General features: G+C 48.4%; 1 protein-coding gene across 4 annotated transcripts in view; it reads left to right on the forward strand.

The window, feature by feature from the left end:
- Positions 1–19982, forward strand: part of LOC146197878 (leucine-rich repeat flightless-interacting protein 2) — an 80640-nt gene that overhangs the window by 8598 nt on the left and 52060 nt on the right. For 2 of the 4 annotated variants that reach the window (XM_084593156.1, XM_084593157.1), the window contains exon 2: positions 3859–3946. The exons of the other annotated variants lie outside the window; for them this stretch is intronic. In XM_084593156.1, the coding sequence (XP_084449282.1) occupies positions 3944–3946 (3 nt within the window). In that variant the 5' untranslated portion in view covers positions 3859–3943. The remainder of the gene's footprint in view (positions 1–3858; positions 3947–19982) is intronic. 4 annotated transcript variants of the gene reach the window in all.

The following is a 19982-nucleotide window of genomic DNA, read 5'->3' on the forward strand; positions in this document are numbered from 1 at the left end:
CTGCCTTCATTCAAAGTCTCGTATAACTGCGTTCCTTTCTTACAGGAACCTCCTTGAGAAATTTGGTGTCATTCTGAACGTCCTGAACTGCTCCTGAATTTCATTGCTCCATTGGAAATTTTTTGGTCGTGGCCAATGACAACGACGACCAATTTTTTGTGACACGGGAACCTTATGATGTTGCTTCAAAATGTTGTCACCTGATATATCGTGAATTTCGCGGGCTTTCTTTAGAGCTTGGAAAAATGATACACATGAGGCTTTCTTTATCAGAAATAAATGGAAGGGGGGTTTTAGAAGGTGCTCTCCAACTTTGCAAATCACAGTCATTGTCTAAATGCAGTAGTTAGTAAATTAGAAAAATATCTTAATCGCTAAATAATTAATTTTAAAATATATTCCCTGTGGTGCGCCATATGGCTGGCAGCTGTATACAGGTGGTTTCTCTGGGCTACCCTAATGTTTCATATTTTAACCCTTAACTGAAGTTAGCTTGGACACCCTGTGTGTATATATATATATATATATATATATATATATATATATATATATATATATAGACCAACACTGATCTGTGACGTAAGCACGATACTGTGGCGCTTCTGTCGCCAGGCTGGGCCGACTGGGGGTGAAAAGTAGGGTTAGCGCCCATAGGAACACATCGAACCAAAAGATTTCAAAGCAGTTTTCTCATTTCACAGGGCACATTTGATGTCATTATTTAGCACAGAGTAACCATGAACATCCTAGAATAGATCGTGAAAATATGAAATTTCATTACCGAGGCGAAGTATTTTTAAAACACCACGAAACGTATGAGTGTGCAAGTTGGGAGGGCGACCCATAAAAGCATATGTAAACACAACTTACCGCAACATTTTTCTCCGTTCAGCAACGTTGAACCCTTCGCATTTTTTGGTGAATGCCTTGTACCACGCCCCGACATCAGGTTGCATGGCACACTAAATTTCCTTGCAAGTGCTGCAAGTCTGACGACTTGCCGGACCGTTCACAGCACGATAAACTGACCGCGCACAGTTGCAGACGACCATGCACCACCGGCGCTGTCGCTAGCAGACGCTTTGTAGCTGGAGGCGGCTGCGGTGGTTATCGCCAGCTGCGCTGTCGTCTGCTGCAATGCGCAAATCTCGTTTGGCCCGTATTGTCATATAGTGTTTGACAACTGCTTTTTAAATGTAATTCTGTCTAGGATTTATCGCTTGAGCGACAATATTATCAAGCACATTTGATGTCATTATTTAGCACAGAGCAACCATGAACATCCTAGAACAGATCGTGAAAATATGAAATCTTATTACCCCATGCGGCAGCATATCAGACTGTAAACAAAACCGCACAATTCATTTTGGGGGTGTCTGGATTCACAACATAGATTATTCAGAGAGTTTTAAAAGTAGACTCCCTCCGCAATGATGCAGCATACTTCTTCAAAGCGCTGGCCAATGTTGTGTAACGACCGGCCACCACTTCTGGTGCTCTGCAAAACGAGAAAAATGTTGCGGTAAGTTGTGTTTACTTGTGTTTTATGGGTCGCCCTCCCAACTCGCACCCCCATACGTTTCGCGACATTTTAAAAATACTTCAACTCAGTAATGAGATTTCAAACTTTCACGATCTGTTCTAGGTTGTTCCTGGTTGCTCTTGGCTAAATAATGACATCTTATGTGCCCAGTGAAATGAGAAAACTGCTTTGAAATCTTTTGGTTCCGTGTATTCTTATGGGCACTAACCCTAATTTTCACCCCCAGTTGGCTGTGGTGCCGCGAGCGCCCCCTTTGTTTGCAATCCATGGTCGGGGCTCTTGGCGCTTAAATGTGTAGTGAATTTCAAGACAAGAAAGCAAATATGCAAGATTTAAACATCTTGCAGCTGCTTAGAGACTAGCTATGAAGCTTATGTAATTGCTTAGCGCATGATATTGTCTGCAGAAATACGCAAATTGCACAGATTGTGCTCGGAGTCTTTGCAGTATGGCTGCTGGCTGGCGAGCTGTATAGGTGGCTGGAGCTTCTGGGCTGCCCGAGGAAAATAGAACGCTCGGCACCTGTCAGCAAGTAGTCCTAGACTGCCCGGGAATGAAAATCTAATGTTCCCACTGCCATGAGACAGCACAGGAGAGAATGCTTAGTGCTGGAACAGCAAAGTCCTTTTCCTTTCATTTTCAACCATATTGCTTGTGGGAACCACTGTGCTTCTGGGAAGCGCTTTGGCCATATTGAGCGGGATAGTACGTGTGGCAGAAACTGCAGGCTACCTGTAACGATGTGGTTACTCAGCCTGCCACGATTTATGGACTCGGACTGAAAAGGTTTCTCTGGTAACTGCACATGCCTTAACCAGAGCAACGTTTCAAGCACCGTTCTGCAAATTATACGTTTTCATCACTCATTAGCAAGACTCTTGCTGAGGTGGCTCAGGTGCTGGAGCATTCTAGTGGTTAAGCCTGCTTTTTTGATTTAGTACGGCCCATTGGAACCTAATATACAGTAAAAGCTCGTTAATTCGAACTTCATGGTACCAGGAAAAAAGTTCGAATTATCGAATGGTCTCAAAAAAACTGGCAACGGTAAATTTACCCTATTTACTCACGTAACGAACTCGCTTGCATAATGAACCCACCCACCGCCGATTCTTGGACAAGAATTAAAAAAAAAAAAAAAAAGGCGTCGGTAGTTAACGCGTCCCTCCATTTCGCGCCATCACAGTCCACAATGCATTCCTTCGCAGTGCGCCAAGATGCTGTCAGCGATAACATCATGATGGGTTTACCTTTAGAGGTTAGCTCTAGCTAGGGGGGAAGGGAACTTGGCAGAGTGCTAGCGCTTGTCCGGTTCTACAAGCTTCATTTTCAGCGCATTTTCTTTATCATGCCATGGGCAGTTGGGGAGGGCGCCGTTTACTGCCACTCAATTATTGGAACGCGCACGGTAGCAGCAAACGCCTTTTGAAGCAAACAATTGTAAAAATCGGCGGTTGACCGCGTACGTTCATTGACGACTGATGGAAAAAAGTTTTTCCCGAGTAACCCGTAGCGCGCACCTGTCCGACATCATAGCTTTTCATGGGTGTTGACTGGGACCGCCCCGACAGAGTTTATTGGTATTTCCGAATTAACAGGGTTTGAATTAATGAGAATTTAGTTGCGAGTTTCGGAGGTTGCGCGGAAGAGAGAGCAGGCAGCCGCGACCGCCGGTCATGGCGCCAATTGGGCTTTACCCACTTTGCCATGGTTTCACATGCTTCTGTCCCCATTTTGGATGTTCGCAACCTCTAACTATGCCGGTCTTTCGCGGAGGTGCTCTTTTTGTTCTTTTTTTTGGCCACGTGCTGTGTGCCTAGCCGCCCAGACGCGGCGGCACGTCATTCGAATTATCCATAGGGAAACCGACTCGTGTCGAATTAACAGGCTTTTTTGTACGGAGCTTGGCCGGACCAAGTATAGAGCCGTTCGAATTATTCGAAAATTCAAATTAACGAGGTTCGAATTAACGAGCTTTCACTGGTGCCTAAATGAAAAAACCGTAGCATAGTGCAATTTTTATGAGCAGTAATGAACCAAATGGACCACAGTATTTCTTTGATGTGGAACACATTGTCAAGGTTAACAGACTATATGGATGCAGTCTTATTCAAATTTTCCAAAACCACAAGGTTAGCTTCTTGACACTGCTGTGCAGCTCACAAGGCACCAAGGTTTGTACCACGGGAAAGTGAATGCATTGATCTCAAAGCCTTTGAAGTTCAAAAAAGAAAAGAAAAGAAAGGAAAATGTATGTACATTTTTGCTAAAAAAATCATTAGCCAAAGCAAAACCTATTGTTCTTGAACATTTTACAGGTCTGAATTTAACCGCACAAGACCACATGCACTGCGCTTACATCCAGACGGATTTTCAATGGAATGTTGATAGATTTACACCATAATGGTACAGTCCACCTCTTTTCTTCTTGGTTCATGAACATTGCAACTTATATAATGGCAAGATCTGGCGTCTCAGTCCACTTATTACGGTTGAGAACAATGGCAAAAAAAAGGTAGAAAGAAATTTGTGTACACAACAGGCTAGAAACAAGCGCTTGTCTCATTTGGGTGCATGGGACCAGTAGGTATTAGTATGTTGATTTGAGTTTCATATCATACCCGTGTCACACGGGCACTGTTAAAGCATTTTAATAAAAAGACACCTCCCCAAAAAGAGTCATCCGCAGACACACGACATAGTTCAATTGCCTTTCCAGAAGCAGTCTTTTCCGTAAGCGGAGATCGCCGATCTCTTTTACGGCTCAAAAAGTGTAGAGTCCAACCAAGTAATCAGTGATTATCATTCAGTAAATAAAGGAAGGAAAAGTGCATTTTTGTGTCACATTTATGCATTATAAAAAAAAAGAGTTTTACGTTTTGTAGAAGGTTAACTAGGCACAATAATGTAGTTTTTCTGCAGCACTCTTGTAAGCAGTTGGAAGATATCACGTGGTGATGCTAACCGCCGATGCGCATACGCGTCATCTTCCTTAATTTAATGTTTGTGAATATACTGTAGCTAAATTTACTATAAACAATGTGTAATAACACGCATATTTGATTTATATGTTGCAATACATTGGTGTAGTCTGAGTAGTTTTTGTCTCAAGGTCTAGCGCCACACTTTTGATAGCATCCTCCGAAGGAGAAGCTAAAAAAAGATCTCCAGCCTTGCTACGCAACTCTTTTTGAATACAAGTCTTTCAACTTGATAAAAGACCGCTTAGGAGAAAGAGCTTTTGCTTGTTCGTGTGACATGGGCATTAGTGGTGCATATTTTCTATTCTGTTCTTGTTTCTGTTGTACTGACTTGCACATGATGAACGGTCCTCTAAGCGCAGAGTGCAACCAGAACATGACAACCCAGTTTTTAGAATTAAACTTGCACTTATGTTTTTTGGGCCACATTCTGATTATTTGACTTTAATGTTTTTGCTTTGTGTTATCATGTTTCAATTTTTTCTCTGCGCAAATATAAATATTTGAATATGCCTAATAGGAATGTTGGCATAGTAACTACTGTTCCATAAGCTGTACTTTTAAAAAAAAAATGCCAGCTTAAACTCTGCGTCACTTTTGACACCACAGGGGTACGATGTATTTCACCGAAAGAGACAGTGAAATTTTACACATACAAAATAATATTTGCCTAAAAAAGCGAGTCGTGCTATGAAATAAATACTGAAAAAAACATATCGAGTTGTCAAAAAATAAGCACTCTAAAGCATAATCTTTAAATATAATACAACAGTTTGCAATGGCAAAGATAATTAAGGAAAAAGATACTTGCTGGGTGATTAGAAGGCAGCTTGGCGCAAGCTAAAATGCAACTCTTGTCTGCTGATGAAGACACAGAAGAGGTTGCAGTAATCCTGTGAGGCCATCTGACCCAGTTGTTTACAACAGGTGTTTGCACAACAAGAAAAGGTTCAGATTATAGACATATTTTCTGATGGTATTGTGCTGTATGAGACTTGCAAATGCATCACTGTCTGTGCAAAATACATAGGGAATGTAGGGACTGGAAACTTCTTACACCCTAGAAACTCATTAAGCACTGTTCTTACTAAAGTTTTGCAGCTTTAAACGCCTTGCTGTCACAACAGCGATTGCTTCCTATTATGGGTGTATTTCCTTAGATGAGCATAAGAATCGAGCCCTTTCCCCAGTGAAATAGCTATCCAAGAAAGATTTGTTATAATTCAACACCCCTGTTAGTGACATTCTGGCTAAGCTAAACAAGCCACTATCATCGTCAGCCGGATTACATCCGTAGAGCTTTTCCATATCCGTAGAGATTGAAACCAGCAGTCCCGTGCTGGCTCTACCCACCTAATCCCCGCAAACTTCAATACTATGTCCGGCCACCTGACCTCCTGCTGCCCTTGCTATTCTTGCCTTCTCTTTGAATCCAGTCTGCTATGACTAAACAGTGCACAAATGTCTCAGAGTTATGGTAAACTCACATCTAAATGAAGTGGAATGACCGACATTTGCTTATCAGCTCTGTATAATCTAGGGTCTTCTACACAAACTTAGGGGTGGACCTAGATGCTGTGTATTGTCAGTCTGCAATTTTCTCATGAAATCAAAGCTTGTATGTGCCACTGTTATTTGGGGCTTCCATACAGACAAGAACATGATAGAACCAAGAAAAAGTGCAGGCACATAGTCTGCTTTGTACTTAAGCAGTTAAGAGGCGATACCCCATTTTTATTAATGACCAGAAACTGTCAAGCCTCGCTGTGTAAGGCTTAAGATTGCCCATCTCCTTTTCCTCTGCCAGCTAATTTGGGAGAGCATTTCTTCTGTTCCCTATGTGCTTGTTCCTTCCTGCGCATCTGTCGCTCATTGTATTTATACGCTCACGCTTTTAATACATTCAGTTGTTAGTCAGCAAAATTCATCACCACAATCATAGCTTAGCTTCATTCTTTGCATAAACCAACACTTTTTTTTCTACATGAACAGTTGATGAGTGGGAAGCTCTGTCTCTGAGTGGCTTTGGCACAGTACTTCACTCAGGATATGTTTTTAATAATTTTGATATTCTTTTTCTTTTTAAAATTTTGTTTGTAGGGCTTGTTTTAATGTGGACTAGTTTCGTTGACATTGTGTTTGTAGTCTATTTAAGAATTGTGTTATTTATCTACTCTGTGCTTGCATTAGACATTGTTTTTTCGTCCTAACTTCATGTCCTCAATATTCAAACCAATAAAAGGTTTACAGCTGAGGTTCTCCATCTGGGTTCCACGAGCTCCTTTTGGGGGTATCCCGGGCTCCCACCGGGAAACCATACAATGAAGAATTTATGGACTTAAAAGACAATGTTGTAGTACTCTCACTTCTACTCTTAAGAAGCATCTTTCTAATTTTTAGTCAGTGTTCGAGCAAGAACGCTGGCTGTTGTTTGAGAACAATCTGCAGCGAGCACACACTCGCGTTCACATGAATTGCAGCGTTCCACAAGCTTTCTCTTCTGCTGGGCAGACACATTAGTCATTACACCGATACCAGACTGATATATGCTGTGGGATGCTTTCATGAATAGTAACATGTATGCCTAGGAGACAATCAATGAAAGGCTATCTGTTTCATGCTTTTTAAGTTAGCACCAGTGACTCCAACTTCTTCTTCGGGACACTAAAAGGGAACGTGTAGTATTCTGAGGTTACACAGAAATGCAAGTTTACTGGGAACGGAATGGTGCACAAGAAAATGACCCGAAATGGGAGGACATGCTATGGCACCCGTTGTGAATTCTGGCAACTACTCCTTGTCAAGTGAATACTTTGGCGACTATTGTTAGTTTTCTGCTTTCATGCACAACACCATTTTAATAGGAGAGAAGCAGGCCTGTGAACAGCACAACAGTGAATACGTGATCTAAAAAAGATTTCATTTCCTAGGCATAGAAGGCAGTAAATTACCACTCACAAAACATATATAGCTTATGCAGCATGAGAGATAAGTCACCTTTAGCAATCGATGTACCATATTACTATTACAGTTAGCTTTGCCGGAGTAACGTGAGCCCCCTGCAGCCAGTGCGTACCCTCTGATTAGCCCTGACGCAGCAGGTGAGTGCTTAGCAGGCGGCCACCTGGCACCCTCAGGACGACGACCAATAAACGTCTGCTCACTGCAGGCGGGCGGGCGCAGGTCACTCAGGCTGAACCGAAAACTGAGCGAGTTAATGCATCATTGAAGAACACTTAAGCACCACCGTTAAAGGGCCCCTGAAATGCTACTTATGATAATACTCTAATACAAGAATTCCATAGATGTGGTCCTTATGAGTATTTGAATCAGATTTGTCAGGTTCGATTCCGACCGCCGGCGTTTTCGATGGAGGTGAAACGAAAAGGCATCCGTGTGCTGTGCGATGTCAGCGCATTAAAGATTCCCCAGACGGTCGAAATTATTCCAGAGCCCTCCACTACTGCACCCCTTTCTCTCTCTCTCCTTTTTTACTCCCACCTTCCTTCCTTCCCTTGCGGCGCGGTTAGGGTGTCCACAGAACAAGTGAGACAGATACTGCGCCTTTCCTTTTCTGTGAATCAATTATATGAGGGACATGAGAAAAAAGCAAGCGCTAACAACTGAAGGTTTATTGAAAAACACTGGTATATATACCCTCCAATACAACCAGAACGCACGCGCCTCCATAAACACTTTGAATACTTATGAAACACGATTAGGAGTGTTTGCGTGAGCCTGTGCGTCCTGGTTGTGTTGGAGAATTGTATTTAATAAATGAATAAATAGACAATTGGTTCACAGGAAAGCAAAGGCGCAATATCGTGACATTGTTCTGTGGACACCTGAACCGCAGCGTAGGGGAAGGAAAGTGAGAGAAGGAGGTGGCGCAGTGGAGGGATACTGTGTAATTTCGACCACCTGGGAATTAACGGGCGTTGACATCGGGCGGGGAGGTGGTGAAGAGTGGCTTTGGCTCTACGGGGGCTAGCCAGCCACCGAATTTTTATCTGTTGTAGGCCGTCATTGCACCCGCCACCACTTAGGTGTTTGGATTTTGTTGTTGTGGCTGTAGGAAGAAGGAAAAGAAATGCACTGGCCTGCTACTGGCTCTGTAGCTGAGCCACCTGCCTCGTGCAGACAGAAGAGAAAACAGAGAAGAAAGAAGAGGAAGAGGGAAAGAAAGACGCGCGCCGCAACAACAGCCGTCGTCCACCACCGAAGCGGTGGCGGGTGCAATGACGGCCTACAACAGTTAAAAATTCGGTGGCAGGCTAGGGGCCTCCCGGCGACCTACCTGCCCCAGCCCCATCAGGGGAGTGATATTGGATGTATGCATGCCCCTGGGCCCCCGCACGGCCCCACTACACTCAAACGTTCATGTTCCTATGGTTCATGACGTCGGCAGCCCATTCTGTGGCGATCTTCTACCGAACCGGGTCTTGAGAATGCGGCAGGGTCTCCCAGTCCTCCCCGGGTGGCAAGGGGCTCTAGACCCCGCGGGGGTGGATCTGCCGGGCATTGAAACAGGATGTGGGCGAGGGTGGAAGTGGGGTTGTTGCAAAGGGGGCAGGAGGGATCGGTGAAGGTGTGATGGTAGCGAGACAAACTATAAGGGGATGAGAGGGTGCGTGTCTGTAGTCGTCGCCAGTGCGTCTGGTGGTAGTTATATAGAGATGGGTGAGGTGGAGGGTAGAGAAGTCGCTCAGCCCGATAGGCCTGCGTTAGCTCACTGAAGGAGTGCATGCGATCACGCGTGAATCCGAGGCCGCCGGCGCCCGGTTTAAAGAACCTCGGGCTAATGCATTGGTGGCCTCGTTACCGGTATTCCCGGAGTGCGCAGGCACCCATATCAGCTCCACATAGCGGGGCGGGTTGGCGGCGGGCGAGCTCAGTATGCTGAACGCAGAAACGTGAACGCAAAATTTAGTATCGCAGTTTTGAGTTGGAAATTATGTAGCGTACTTCCGTGTGTGCAAGCGCGTAGGCGATGGCTGCTTCCTGATTTACTGATTTACTTATAGGAAGGGAAAGGCGAGGTAACTGTCTCACTTGTTTTCTGCGGACACCGCAACCGCGCCGTTAGGGAAGGGAGGAAGGTAGGAGTGAAAGTGGAAAGCGAGAAAGAGGAGCCGTAGTGGAGGGCTACGGAGTAATTTCGACCACCTGGGGATCTTTAACGTGCGCTGACATCGCACAGCACACGGACGCCTCTTCGTTTCGCCTCCATCGGAACGCAGCCGCCGAGGTCGGGTTCGAACCCGGGTACTCCGGCACAGTAGTCGGGCGTCTAACCACTGCACCACCCCGGCGGGGCGATGGCTGCCTCTGAGGAGTTGACCGAGGGGAGGGGGACAGTAACCAGAGGTTGCAGGAAGGAATTGGTGGCGGCCAATGCTGCTCCCTCATTCGTGCATGCAGTGTCCATCTATACGGCGTCCGTTTCGGAGCCGTAGCATTTGTGGAGCGCCTCTGCTCGGGCTCGACGGCGTTGCTCGTGATACTGGGGGTGCATGTTGCGATTGATTCTTTTTTTATAGGGAGGGAAAGGCGCGGTAACTGTCTCACTTGTTTTCTGTGGACACCTCAACCTCGCCGTAAGGGCAGGGAGGAAGGTGGGATTGGATTGGTAAAACGTTTATTCGGGGCCTGCAGTAGAACGCGCGCTCGCGCGCGCGCGCTCCGGACGGGGGAGTGAAATTGGAAAGAGGGAAAGAGGAGCCCTAGTGGAGGGCTACGGAGTAATTTCGACCACCTGGGGATATTTAACGTGCGCTGACATCGCACAGCACACGGACGCCTCTTTCGTTTCACCTCCATCGAAACGCAGCGAGGTCGGGTTCGAACCCGGGTACTCCGGCACAGTAGTCGGGCGTCTTACCACTGCACCACCCCGGCGGGGCAAATTGCGAGGGAGGGGCTTGATGAGAAGGTCTCGGTGGAGGGGGGCAAGGTATGGGAAGGATCATTCGCTGGGACGCAAATGTGTAGTCTCCAGGATATGGCGATCGGTGGAGGTTTTGGCGAGACGCAAGTATTGGGCTTGGCGATGGGCCTCCACAAGCTCCCTAACTGTGCTGCGGAGGCTAAGCTGTAGAAGGCGTTCTCTGGAAGTATTTAGTGGGAGATGTAGGGCCGTCTTGAACGCCGTGCGCAGCATGACGTCCAAGGCGTCCGTTTCCTGCCTGTTGTGTCGGAGATAGGGGTCTGTGTATAAAAAACGGCTGAAGGCGAAGGTGTGAATTAGACGACATAGGTCGTTCTCCTTCATGCCTTTGTGATGGCCCGAAACTCTGCGGATGATTGGTTGGTTTGGTTTGTGGGGTTTAACGTCCCAAAGCAACTCATGCTATGAGAGACGCCGTAGTGGAGGACTCCGGAAATTTCGACCACCTGGGGTTCTTTAACGTGCACTGACATCGCACAGCACACGGGCGCCTTGCTTTTCGCCTCCATCGAAAAGCTGCCGCCGAGGCCGGGATTCGATCCCGCGTCCTTGGGAACAGTAGTCGAGCGCCGTAACCACTGCGCCACCCCGGCGGGGCAAGGTGTGATATCGCACCTGTCACCTACTTTAGTTTCTTGAAAGTAAAGGTGTTCTTGCCATTGTTCTGGATGTGAAGTCCCAGAACCCGGAGCGTATTCAGCTCTGAGACGGGACCGCCATCGAGTTCAATGACAATGGGTGTGATGGGGCATCCGCGGGTCGCGGGACGAAGTATAAGTAGCTCAGACTTCTCCGGGGAGCATGAGAGTCCGATGCTCTGGGCGTGTTCTTGTGTGGGTGATGCGGCGCGTTGTAAGGTACCCTCTATGTCGCCATCACTACCGTGTGTGGTCCATAGTGTGACGTCGTCCGCATTAAGGGTGTGTCTAAGTATAGTGCCTAGAATATTCTAGGCACTATAGTCTAAGGTAAGGTATCGTGGACAGTTTCCGGGCGAGGGGAATGAGGGTGGCGTTGAATAGGAAAGGAGAGAGGACGGACCCCTGTGGAGTACTGATGCTCCTGAAGGTGTAAGGTGGGCAGGCAAGGGGGCCAAAATGAACCTCTGCCATGTGGTCCATTAAAAAAGCCTGAATGTAAGTGTACATCCGTACACCTATGTTCAGGGGAGAGAGCTAGGGCAGTCATGATCGCCTGATGTTCGACGCGATCAAAAGCTTTGGACAGATCCAAAGCCAGGTCTGCCTTTTTTTTTATTACGTCTTTATTTCTGCTTACGGTAGGCGTTTACCTTGCGGCAGAACTGAGTTGCTTCATGGATGTAGGGGTGGGGGAGCGGTTAAGGGTGGGGGTGAGGCTATGGGTGGGGGTGGGGGTGAAGGTTGGGATAGATATGAGGGACCGGTGTCCACTTCTTCCTCGAGGTAGGGTCGTCCCGAGGTCGGCTCCGCGAAGTAATGGCCTGGTCCTTCTTCTTCCTTGAAGTAAGAAAGAAAAGTTCGCCAGAGCCGGGTTGCGTCTGATGGCCCGATGTGCGATGGGGGATCGACCCATGCCTGTAGGGTTACAGGTCGAAGCCCGCCCAGGGACTTGAGTGCTCTCTCCCGTACTGCGTTAAAAGCAGGGCAGCTCCACAGGAGATGTTCGGCCATGCCTCTGGCCGGGCATGTCGAGCACTAAGGAGAAGGGTATACCTGCGGGTTTATGAGGTGCAGCTTCGCGGGTGACAGAAGCTGACCAGTCTGGGCTCGGCGAAGGAGTACTGCCTCCACTCTCCGGAATGAGCTATCTGGGCGGCGATATAGTTGCTCAGGGTTGGCCAAGTGCTGGAGTATGCTTCGACGATAGCGTTGTGCTCGATGCCATGTCTCCGCCCTATCCATATGAGGCGACGACGGATGCGTAACGTCCTCAGGGGGCCACGAAGCGGAAACGAATGTGGATCCAGGCAAAGGTGCGGAAAGAGCTGCTGCGCGCGCTGCCTGGTGTGCCTTTTCGTTTCCAGTGATTCCTTCGTGTGCAGGAATCCATTTGATAATTAAGGTGTAGCCCTCCTCTATCAGGCGACGGGCTTGTGTTCGAATAGTGTTTAGAATGGCATAGTCTGCTCCCCCTGCGCGGCATGCAGTGTACGCTGCTTGTGAATCTGTGTAAACATGGTAGGTGCACGGAGCCCGATCCTGTCTTGCTACTATTCGGGTAATGGCAAGTCGTATGGCAATGAGTTCGAGATTGGTAACAGTGTGTTCCTCGGAAAGCCGTTGAACTACCTTTGAGGATTAGCCGAACTCATATTCTTTGGTAATGGTATACCATCTACTAAGTCAATCAACTCCCATGTTGGGGCGGCGGACGAAAGTGGCTCTAAATTGTCAACGTTGTAGCCTAATGCCTGCAGGATCTGTCGGCCAGCCGCCGTTGTGGAGAGACGGACTCGCTGGGCTTGCAATTGCTGCTCTGCCAGATCGTGAAGGGCATTAATATTGCTGCATGCGTGTAGGTTCACTACTGGGCAGTACTGAGGCAGACCAGTAACTAGGCGCATCGCCTTGCGATTGATTCGCTCAAGCTGAAGGCGTTGGGTACGGATATGCGTACAGGATTTTCGATGTTATGAGGGCTAATGCCATCTGGCGGAGCCCCACCTCCTTGATTCCCCATCCACGCGCAGAGACGCGGCGCATTAGGTGTAAAGCCTGATGACAGCTAAGCATCGTGTTATGAAGCCAGCTTTTGGCTCCTCCATCCTCGTCAATAAGCATACGGATTGTTGGTTTCCGGCAAATAACCGAGTGCCCTAAATGAAGAGAGATAAGTTTGCGTTCTGCCTCGGCTCGTACCCGCGGGCCGTTTATGACAACCACATACTCGGCTTTTTCCGGAGAGGTTTTCATTCCCCACTTCTCGATGTATTCATGGACGGCATTGAGGCCTGTCTGTAGGGCTTGTTCTTGCTCTGCAGGGGGCCCTGAATTGGCCCACAGCGTTATATCGTCCGCATACACGGCGAAATTGAGACCGGGTATCAACGACAGCATTGGCGGGAGACCTGACATAGCTATATTGAAGAGAGCCGGTGATAAGACAGCGCCTTGGAGGACACCTGTTTGGTTGCGTTGCCAACCACCCTGACTATCTCCAACCATTACTGAAAAGGTTCTTTCTGCAAGAAAGGCTTTCACGAAGCGGTAGAGGTTGCCGCCTATCCCTACTTCCTGGAGCCGGCGAAGTATGGTCGAGTGGGGCACGGAATCAAACTCCTTTTTGACGGCGACCCCAACAACCACTCGTAGCTGTGCTCTGCTAGGGTATGCGAGAACGTCGTTATGAAGCCTTCTGAGAATATCTTGGGCGCAGAGCCCTCGACGAAAACCTACTTGCATAGGAAGCCGGACTCTCACCTTTTGCGTCTGTGGAATCGTAGGCTTCGTGCTCTCAAGGCGTATCGCCGATCAGGCCGGACATCCCATCGGAGGCGTGCTCTCGCTCGCATTAGCCAAGAAGCTGAGAAGTATACTTTGCACCTCGCTCTCCAAGACTGGCAGCTGCTGTGCCACTCACTCAATGAAACAGTTAACTTGTCGAAGGCCTGGCACATATTTCGAGCTATCCTTGGACGCAAGAAGCCGATTTCCCCTGCCCAAAGTATGGCCCTGAAATTGAACGTCTCCCCGGCAGAGTTAGCTATACAAGCAGGGAAGGTATTTTTTCCCCAACCTGAAAATGCGGATGCCTTGCCTGCGGACCCCTTATCAGCTACATTAAACGATTACGACGTTCCCTTCACATTAGACGAACTGGAGGCAGCACTTTGACTCCAATCACAATAGCGCCCCAGGACCGGATGGTATAAGCTACTCAACACTTCTGAACCTTCCCAAGTCACACAAACTTGCCCTGCTGAAAGAGATGAACAAATACTGGGCCGACGGTGATCTTCCACTTGCTTGGAAGAAGTCAGTGGTAATAGAAATTCCAAAACCTGGCAAGCCAAGTCGAACATTACAAGACCTCAGGCCGATATTGCTGACGTCCAACCTTTGTAAGGTCATGGAACGTATGGCTCTAAGAAGACTTGAATGGTACTAAGTACAACGTCCTGTCTCCTATGCAAGCAGGACTGCCTTTGTGTGGCCCGGAATAGCTGGGTCGAAGATGTCGTGAGTGAGCTGCAGCATGGCGTCCTGAGCGGAGAGATGGGGGCAGAAGCCCACCATGCAATATGTTTCCCGAGACACGAGGTGAGCGAAATGTGGCGCAGGTATTCTAGTTTAAAAGGCTTGTTCTGTTTTGGTATAAATATTACTTTGGCGTGTCGCCAGGACTACTGGGGGAAGGTACCCTCCACCTAGCATTTGTTGAAGTAGTCTGTAATCTGTGCGATTTATTTGTCATCCAGGTTGCGGAGTATAGAATTGGAGATTTTGTCAAGTACCGGTGCTGAATTCGTGCGGAGAGTCAGGAGGGCCGCTCTTACCTCCGCTTCCGAAATATCAGCGTCTAGTTCCGGGTTAGGTTTTCCTGAGTAGGGGGTCATGGAGTCGGATGTGCCGGGTGAGGTGTATGTCCGCTGGTTTCAAGGAGAGCGTCCGGGTCGCTGTAGTGTGTGTGTACGAGACGTTTAACATGGTGTTGTGTAGCGGATTTGGACTGTGTGGGATCTATGAGATGTCTCAGAAGTTTCCAATTTCGCTTGGTGGAAGTTTTCCGGCGAGCCCGTCGCAAACTTGTCCCTAATTAGAGCGGCAAACCTCCTCTGCGTGTTGTTGTATCTGCGTCTGCAGTGCGGCCAGTCGCTTTTTAAGCGTTCTGTTTAACGTTTTGCATTCGCTATGCTCGAGTAGGCTGTGGTACGCCTCCCAGAGGTGGGCGAGGCGGGAATCTGGGGGGGGGGGGGGGGGGGGGGGGGGGGGGGGGGGGGGGGGGGGGGGGGTCCTGGGTGGTTGTAATCAGCCTGGTATTGCGTTGGACATCGGTCATAAGTGATTCTACCCATTCTTCGATGTCCGTGATATGAGTCGTCATTCCGCAGTGCGCGGATGGCGTCCCAGTTCACCGTTATCAGTGGATTGTGAAAACTCCAATCACTGTCACTACTTTCCGCCCCGAAGGCAAGAAATTGGGGAGCTTTCGCTTTCTATCTGCGTTGGCGTGGCCATTTCGCATGGTGCGCTTTCGTGTCGTCTGCTACACTGCCGTCCAATGTGTTTTTCTCCGCTCCCGCGGCGCCACATCCTCCCGCAAAAGGCGGATAGGATGGATGGATGGAATATAGGAGCGTCCCCTTTGAAACGGTGTGGTAGCAGTAGCTATCACGCTCATTTTTCTCCCTATATCTTAATTATTGTTTTATTGGTTAACTATACCATCATTCTATTTATTGAATTTTTGTTTCTACATGACTAACATTATGCCACTTTTCTGCTTTTAAGCCACAATCTTCCAGTCGTTTTTTGCTAGCTTCCACCGCCTGTTTATTCACCCGGCCACTGGTGTCTCTAAATCCCAGAGGGTGTAGGTCCCTGTGCCACCTGTCGAGCATACCGCGAAGCGTACGTGGGCAGTGTCTGCTGCGTCTCCTGTGGCACCTCGTCGGTTTGTGTGCGCTTTTGCAATGAGCTAGTCGTGTAGGCTCTAGAGTACCTTTGAATTTACGCACACAAAAACCTTCAGTGGTGGAAACGAACACATTTCTGCGTAGTTGGCGGATAGAAAACTATTAATTGAACGTAAACGCTGAACTATGGCCAGCATGGCTGAACTACTTGACGTGGTTGCGAGGAAGGCCTCCAATAGCACCTTGGCTGCATAGCCACAAAAAGCCGTTTCTATTGAGCGGCCGTGTTAGTGCGCTGTAGATATCCGCCGAATTAGTTACAGTATTGATGGCTGAAAAACTGGGAAACGTCATATGGGGTTTAGCTTGTGGTTAAACCTGGAGTTACGCGAAAGCAATCTGCATGGCTACGCATACTCTATGGTTTAAGTTTTATTTATGCCATAGGGGAATCACTTCACCTGTCAGCACCCCTTGTCTCTCGTCGTTGTCCATTCTCATTTAGGTGTAGAAGACTCCTAGTGGTATGATATCTTCTCTACGTCGAACTTCAAGGCACACCGCCTTCACAACGTTCGAACGAACATTCTGTTTTAGCAACTCGCTGTTGTCGTTCGCCTCTACCAACTACCGAGTAGTTTGTCTTCTTCTTCTTCTTTTGAACTACTGTTCCCTTCTAGAAACTGATGCTAACACACAGATGATATTTGCCAAGTATGGCTCGCTTAGTTGGGTTTAGAGCAATCGACCTAATTCTGTCTACTCCCCTTTGTCCCCATCCATGGCCATGAGCCTTCCCATTCAATAAAGGACATTCAATCAATCAATCTCTCCTACTCCTTCTCCTTTAGATACTCTTGGTCTATAGACCTTTGCAACGAGGGCCTCCTAGGCGCCTCCATATTGCTCGCTGGGCTGTTGTGTGCGCCTGACGTCAACACGGTGGAGGCGGCAGCAGAACCGGTTTGCAAAAGTCCAGAGAGGAGGCGTTTCGACAATCTCCTCGCCCGATGCAAAGGTCTATACCACGTGACAGTTGCTAGGCAACAGCGCGACGCGCCACGGAGCATACTTCACATGGTGCCACGCCGACGGCTTGAAAACCTAGCGCAGTGCAGCTTTCGCTATAAAATGATCGGGCATTTTATCTTAGTGGCACAAATATGGTTAGCTCTGGTTTTTCTCGACTTTTTATGGTATTGCTTGATATAAGCTGGCTTGTCTGGGTTGATGTATGCTGCCCAATGTGGCAGGAGCGACACATTTAAAAAGCAGTTAAAATACATTTTAACTGTGTCTGGCCGTAGCTGTACATACAAACTGTACGAAAAAAAAAAGCTTACAAACATGTCTGCATGGCCTAGGGTAGTAGCATGTCTGACTCGAGGTATAAATGGTCCTGATGGGTTAATTGGATTCCCATCTCGGTAGAGCTACCCACCTTTCCACCTCCTGGCGATTCGGCCATGACATGGCTCGTGATCGATGACCACACCCTGGCGACCAATCACTCTGGTTGTCCATGTCATTTGCCAGCTACCGCCTGCCAGATACATGCTCGTGAGGACGACCGGACAGACAGACCGACATCGGCTTTTCGGCGGAGTGGCAGCTAAAACGCAGTAACGAATTACGACATACCACCTCAAAGGGCTACTCAAAGGGCTACTCGTCCTTTAATCCATCCTACACTCTCCAGCCAGGTTCGGGACGACGTTCAGTTTCATTTGTGAAGCTTTAGTGTAATTGTGCTGAGCGTTGCGCATCAAAATACACGACGAGATCACAGAGGAAGGAGGTCAAACATACCACCGCGCCTTATGTTTCTCCTCTTCTGCCTGAGTGTCCGTGTATCTTGTACGCGCTACGCGAAGCATTCTCGGCGCTCTCAATATGCATATGTTGCGTTGTCAGTTTGAAAGCTTGTTTGGCAGTTCCGCGTCCAAACACCTGGGCTATATATCTCCTTGCTTTCTATCCCATCGCCGCGTATTGTTTGCCAATCGGTCGTCGTTATCGCTCTGCTGTAGATATACCGAGCCGCATTCTTCCGTGCGAGGTTTATCTCAAGAGATGCCTCGGGGTTGAAAGCGTATCTGACGAGCTGCTGCTGAGCACATCCGCCACCCCTTACTCAATTGCACAGCGGACTAGGTTGACTAGACTTTGGAAATCCGGGTCAGTGGTAACCCGTTTCAGTTCTGTAGTTGCAGTAAGGATATGTTATATTTTTTGGGGCGCCCGCATCTGGCATGACCCTGGTGTAGATGCCTGCGTGGGTCGCCACAAGTCGCTCTCCTGCATTGTACCTGCGATAATCCCTCAGCGCCCTTTGTAGAGCTCACATTCCATCATATTGCGGCAAGCCACAGCTGTATCCGATCGTGCTGCCTGTTTTTGTGCTCAAGTGCCCCGAATTCTTGGCCGTGCAGTGAAACATCTTTCGACAGCGAGCCTCTAAGCTAATCTGCTGGAAGTGGAACTGTGCCCCTGCCGGCCTCAGAGAAAGGTGTCTCGCGGTGTTCCGGTGGCCAGAAATGTTGCGTGCCACGCCGAGGCATGCATCCAGCACAAGAAGATTCTTGAGAAAGGAAAATGCAGCGACCTAGAATAGGCTTTGTGGGCTCGATGTTCGATATGAGCATGTACGCTTCTGACAGACCCCTGGCGGGGCATTGTGCAATGTTTTCACGATCTACGTCTTGGCCCGCAGCGTCGACCGCATCGCAGGCGTCACTGGAAGAAATTTTCCACCTGGACACGATAGAAGACGTAAGTAGAACGGCCAACCGCATCATTCGCTAGACTCTGCACAGTGTGCGCACATGCGGCCGAAGTGCACAATACATTACAGGTCGACTGCAATGCCTCCTTGACCTTTTAGATATTTGACGGGCACTGCAAGGCTCAGCATCCCAGATGTGGGTTGGGTGCTTGCCGAATGTACAGGCGCTGGAAACGCGGACTAATTGCGGCCTTTCGAACACATCGAACGACGTTGCCACTAGGTTCCGCCCTCCGCATCGAACCCTCCCTCAAGGGCCGGGTGTGTCGCTGACTGCGAGGCCTATGGCTTCTCTGCGACACTAGCGTGCGCAGTACGTGCAGAGTTCATTTTTGCATTCTTTTCTGAATGCTCACAGACTGAAGCTTGCAAGAATTTTTTGAGCCGCTGTTCGGACGGGTGATTTAATCAGGGCGCAAAAAAAGTTGGTAGGGGTGACATCTTCCTGCGCCGCCTATCGTGGAGGCAGTGAGCAATTTTTGGCTCATGACGCAGTGCCTTTGGCCTTCGGAAAGCGGCGCTACTAGTTCGCATTTCGTAGACGCACTATGATTTATATGCCCCCTTGCTCTAACCGTGCCTAGCAGCAGCACCACAGAACCTCGGTAATGTGCCGGACACCAAGTGTCTGACAATTGTAAACATGTTTTGATCATTTTTGGTGCTATCCTCTGCGCATTCGTCGATGTCCTAAATTTTGCGTGTACGCTGGGACATTGCACCATGTTTAGTCTCGCACAGCTGCATTCTCACCTGCAGCATGTACTGAAGTCATGCGAGCCAGAAAGCAGGCACGCACGCTCCCCGGACCAAGGCTTTTGTCCTCTACTCGTCTCCAAACTTTTGCAGAAACACGTTACATGATCCGTATTCCTATACTTTGTCTCACAAGATATCTGCAGCACTTCGAAAGGCAGAGGAGCCCTTGCAATTGTGCCCCTAAGTGCCTCTCGCCCCTTCGCAATATATATAATAGAGAATGGTGCTCCTACTGTCACCCCGCGGCAATTTGGGGGGTGAGAGGCGCGTAGGAGCACAATTGCATGGCTACTGTAATGCGCGTGGTCCTGATTGGACCGGGATGCCTCTGCCTTTCGCAGTGCTGCAAACATCTTGTGAGATGAAGTGTAGTTCGCGTCGTTTTCATAAGTGTCGTTATCTCCCGACTGCGT

This window comes from Amblyomma maculatum, chromosome 2 (assembly GCF_055883805.1).
Source record: "Amblyomma maculatum isolate TAMU_Amacu chromosome 2, ASM5588380v1, whole genome shotgun sequence".
NCBI lineage: Eukaryota > Metazoa > Arthropoda > Arachnida > Ixodida > Ixodidae > Amblyomma > Amblyomma maculatum.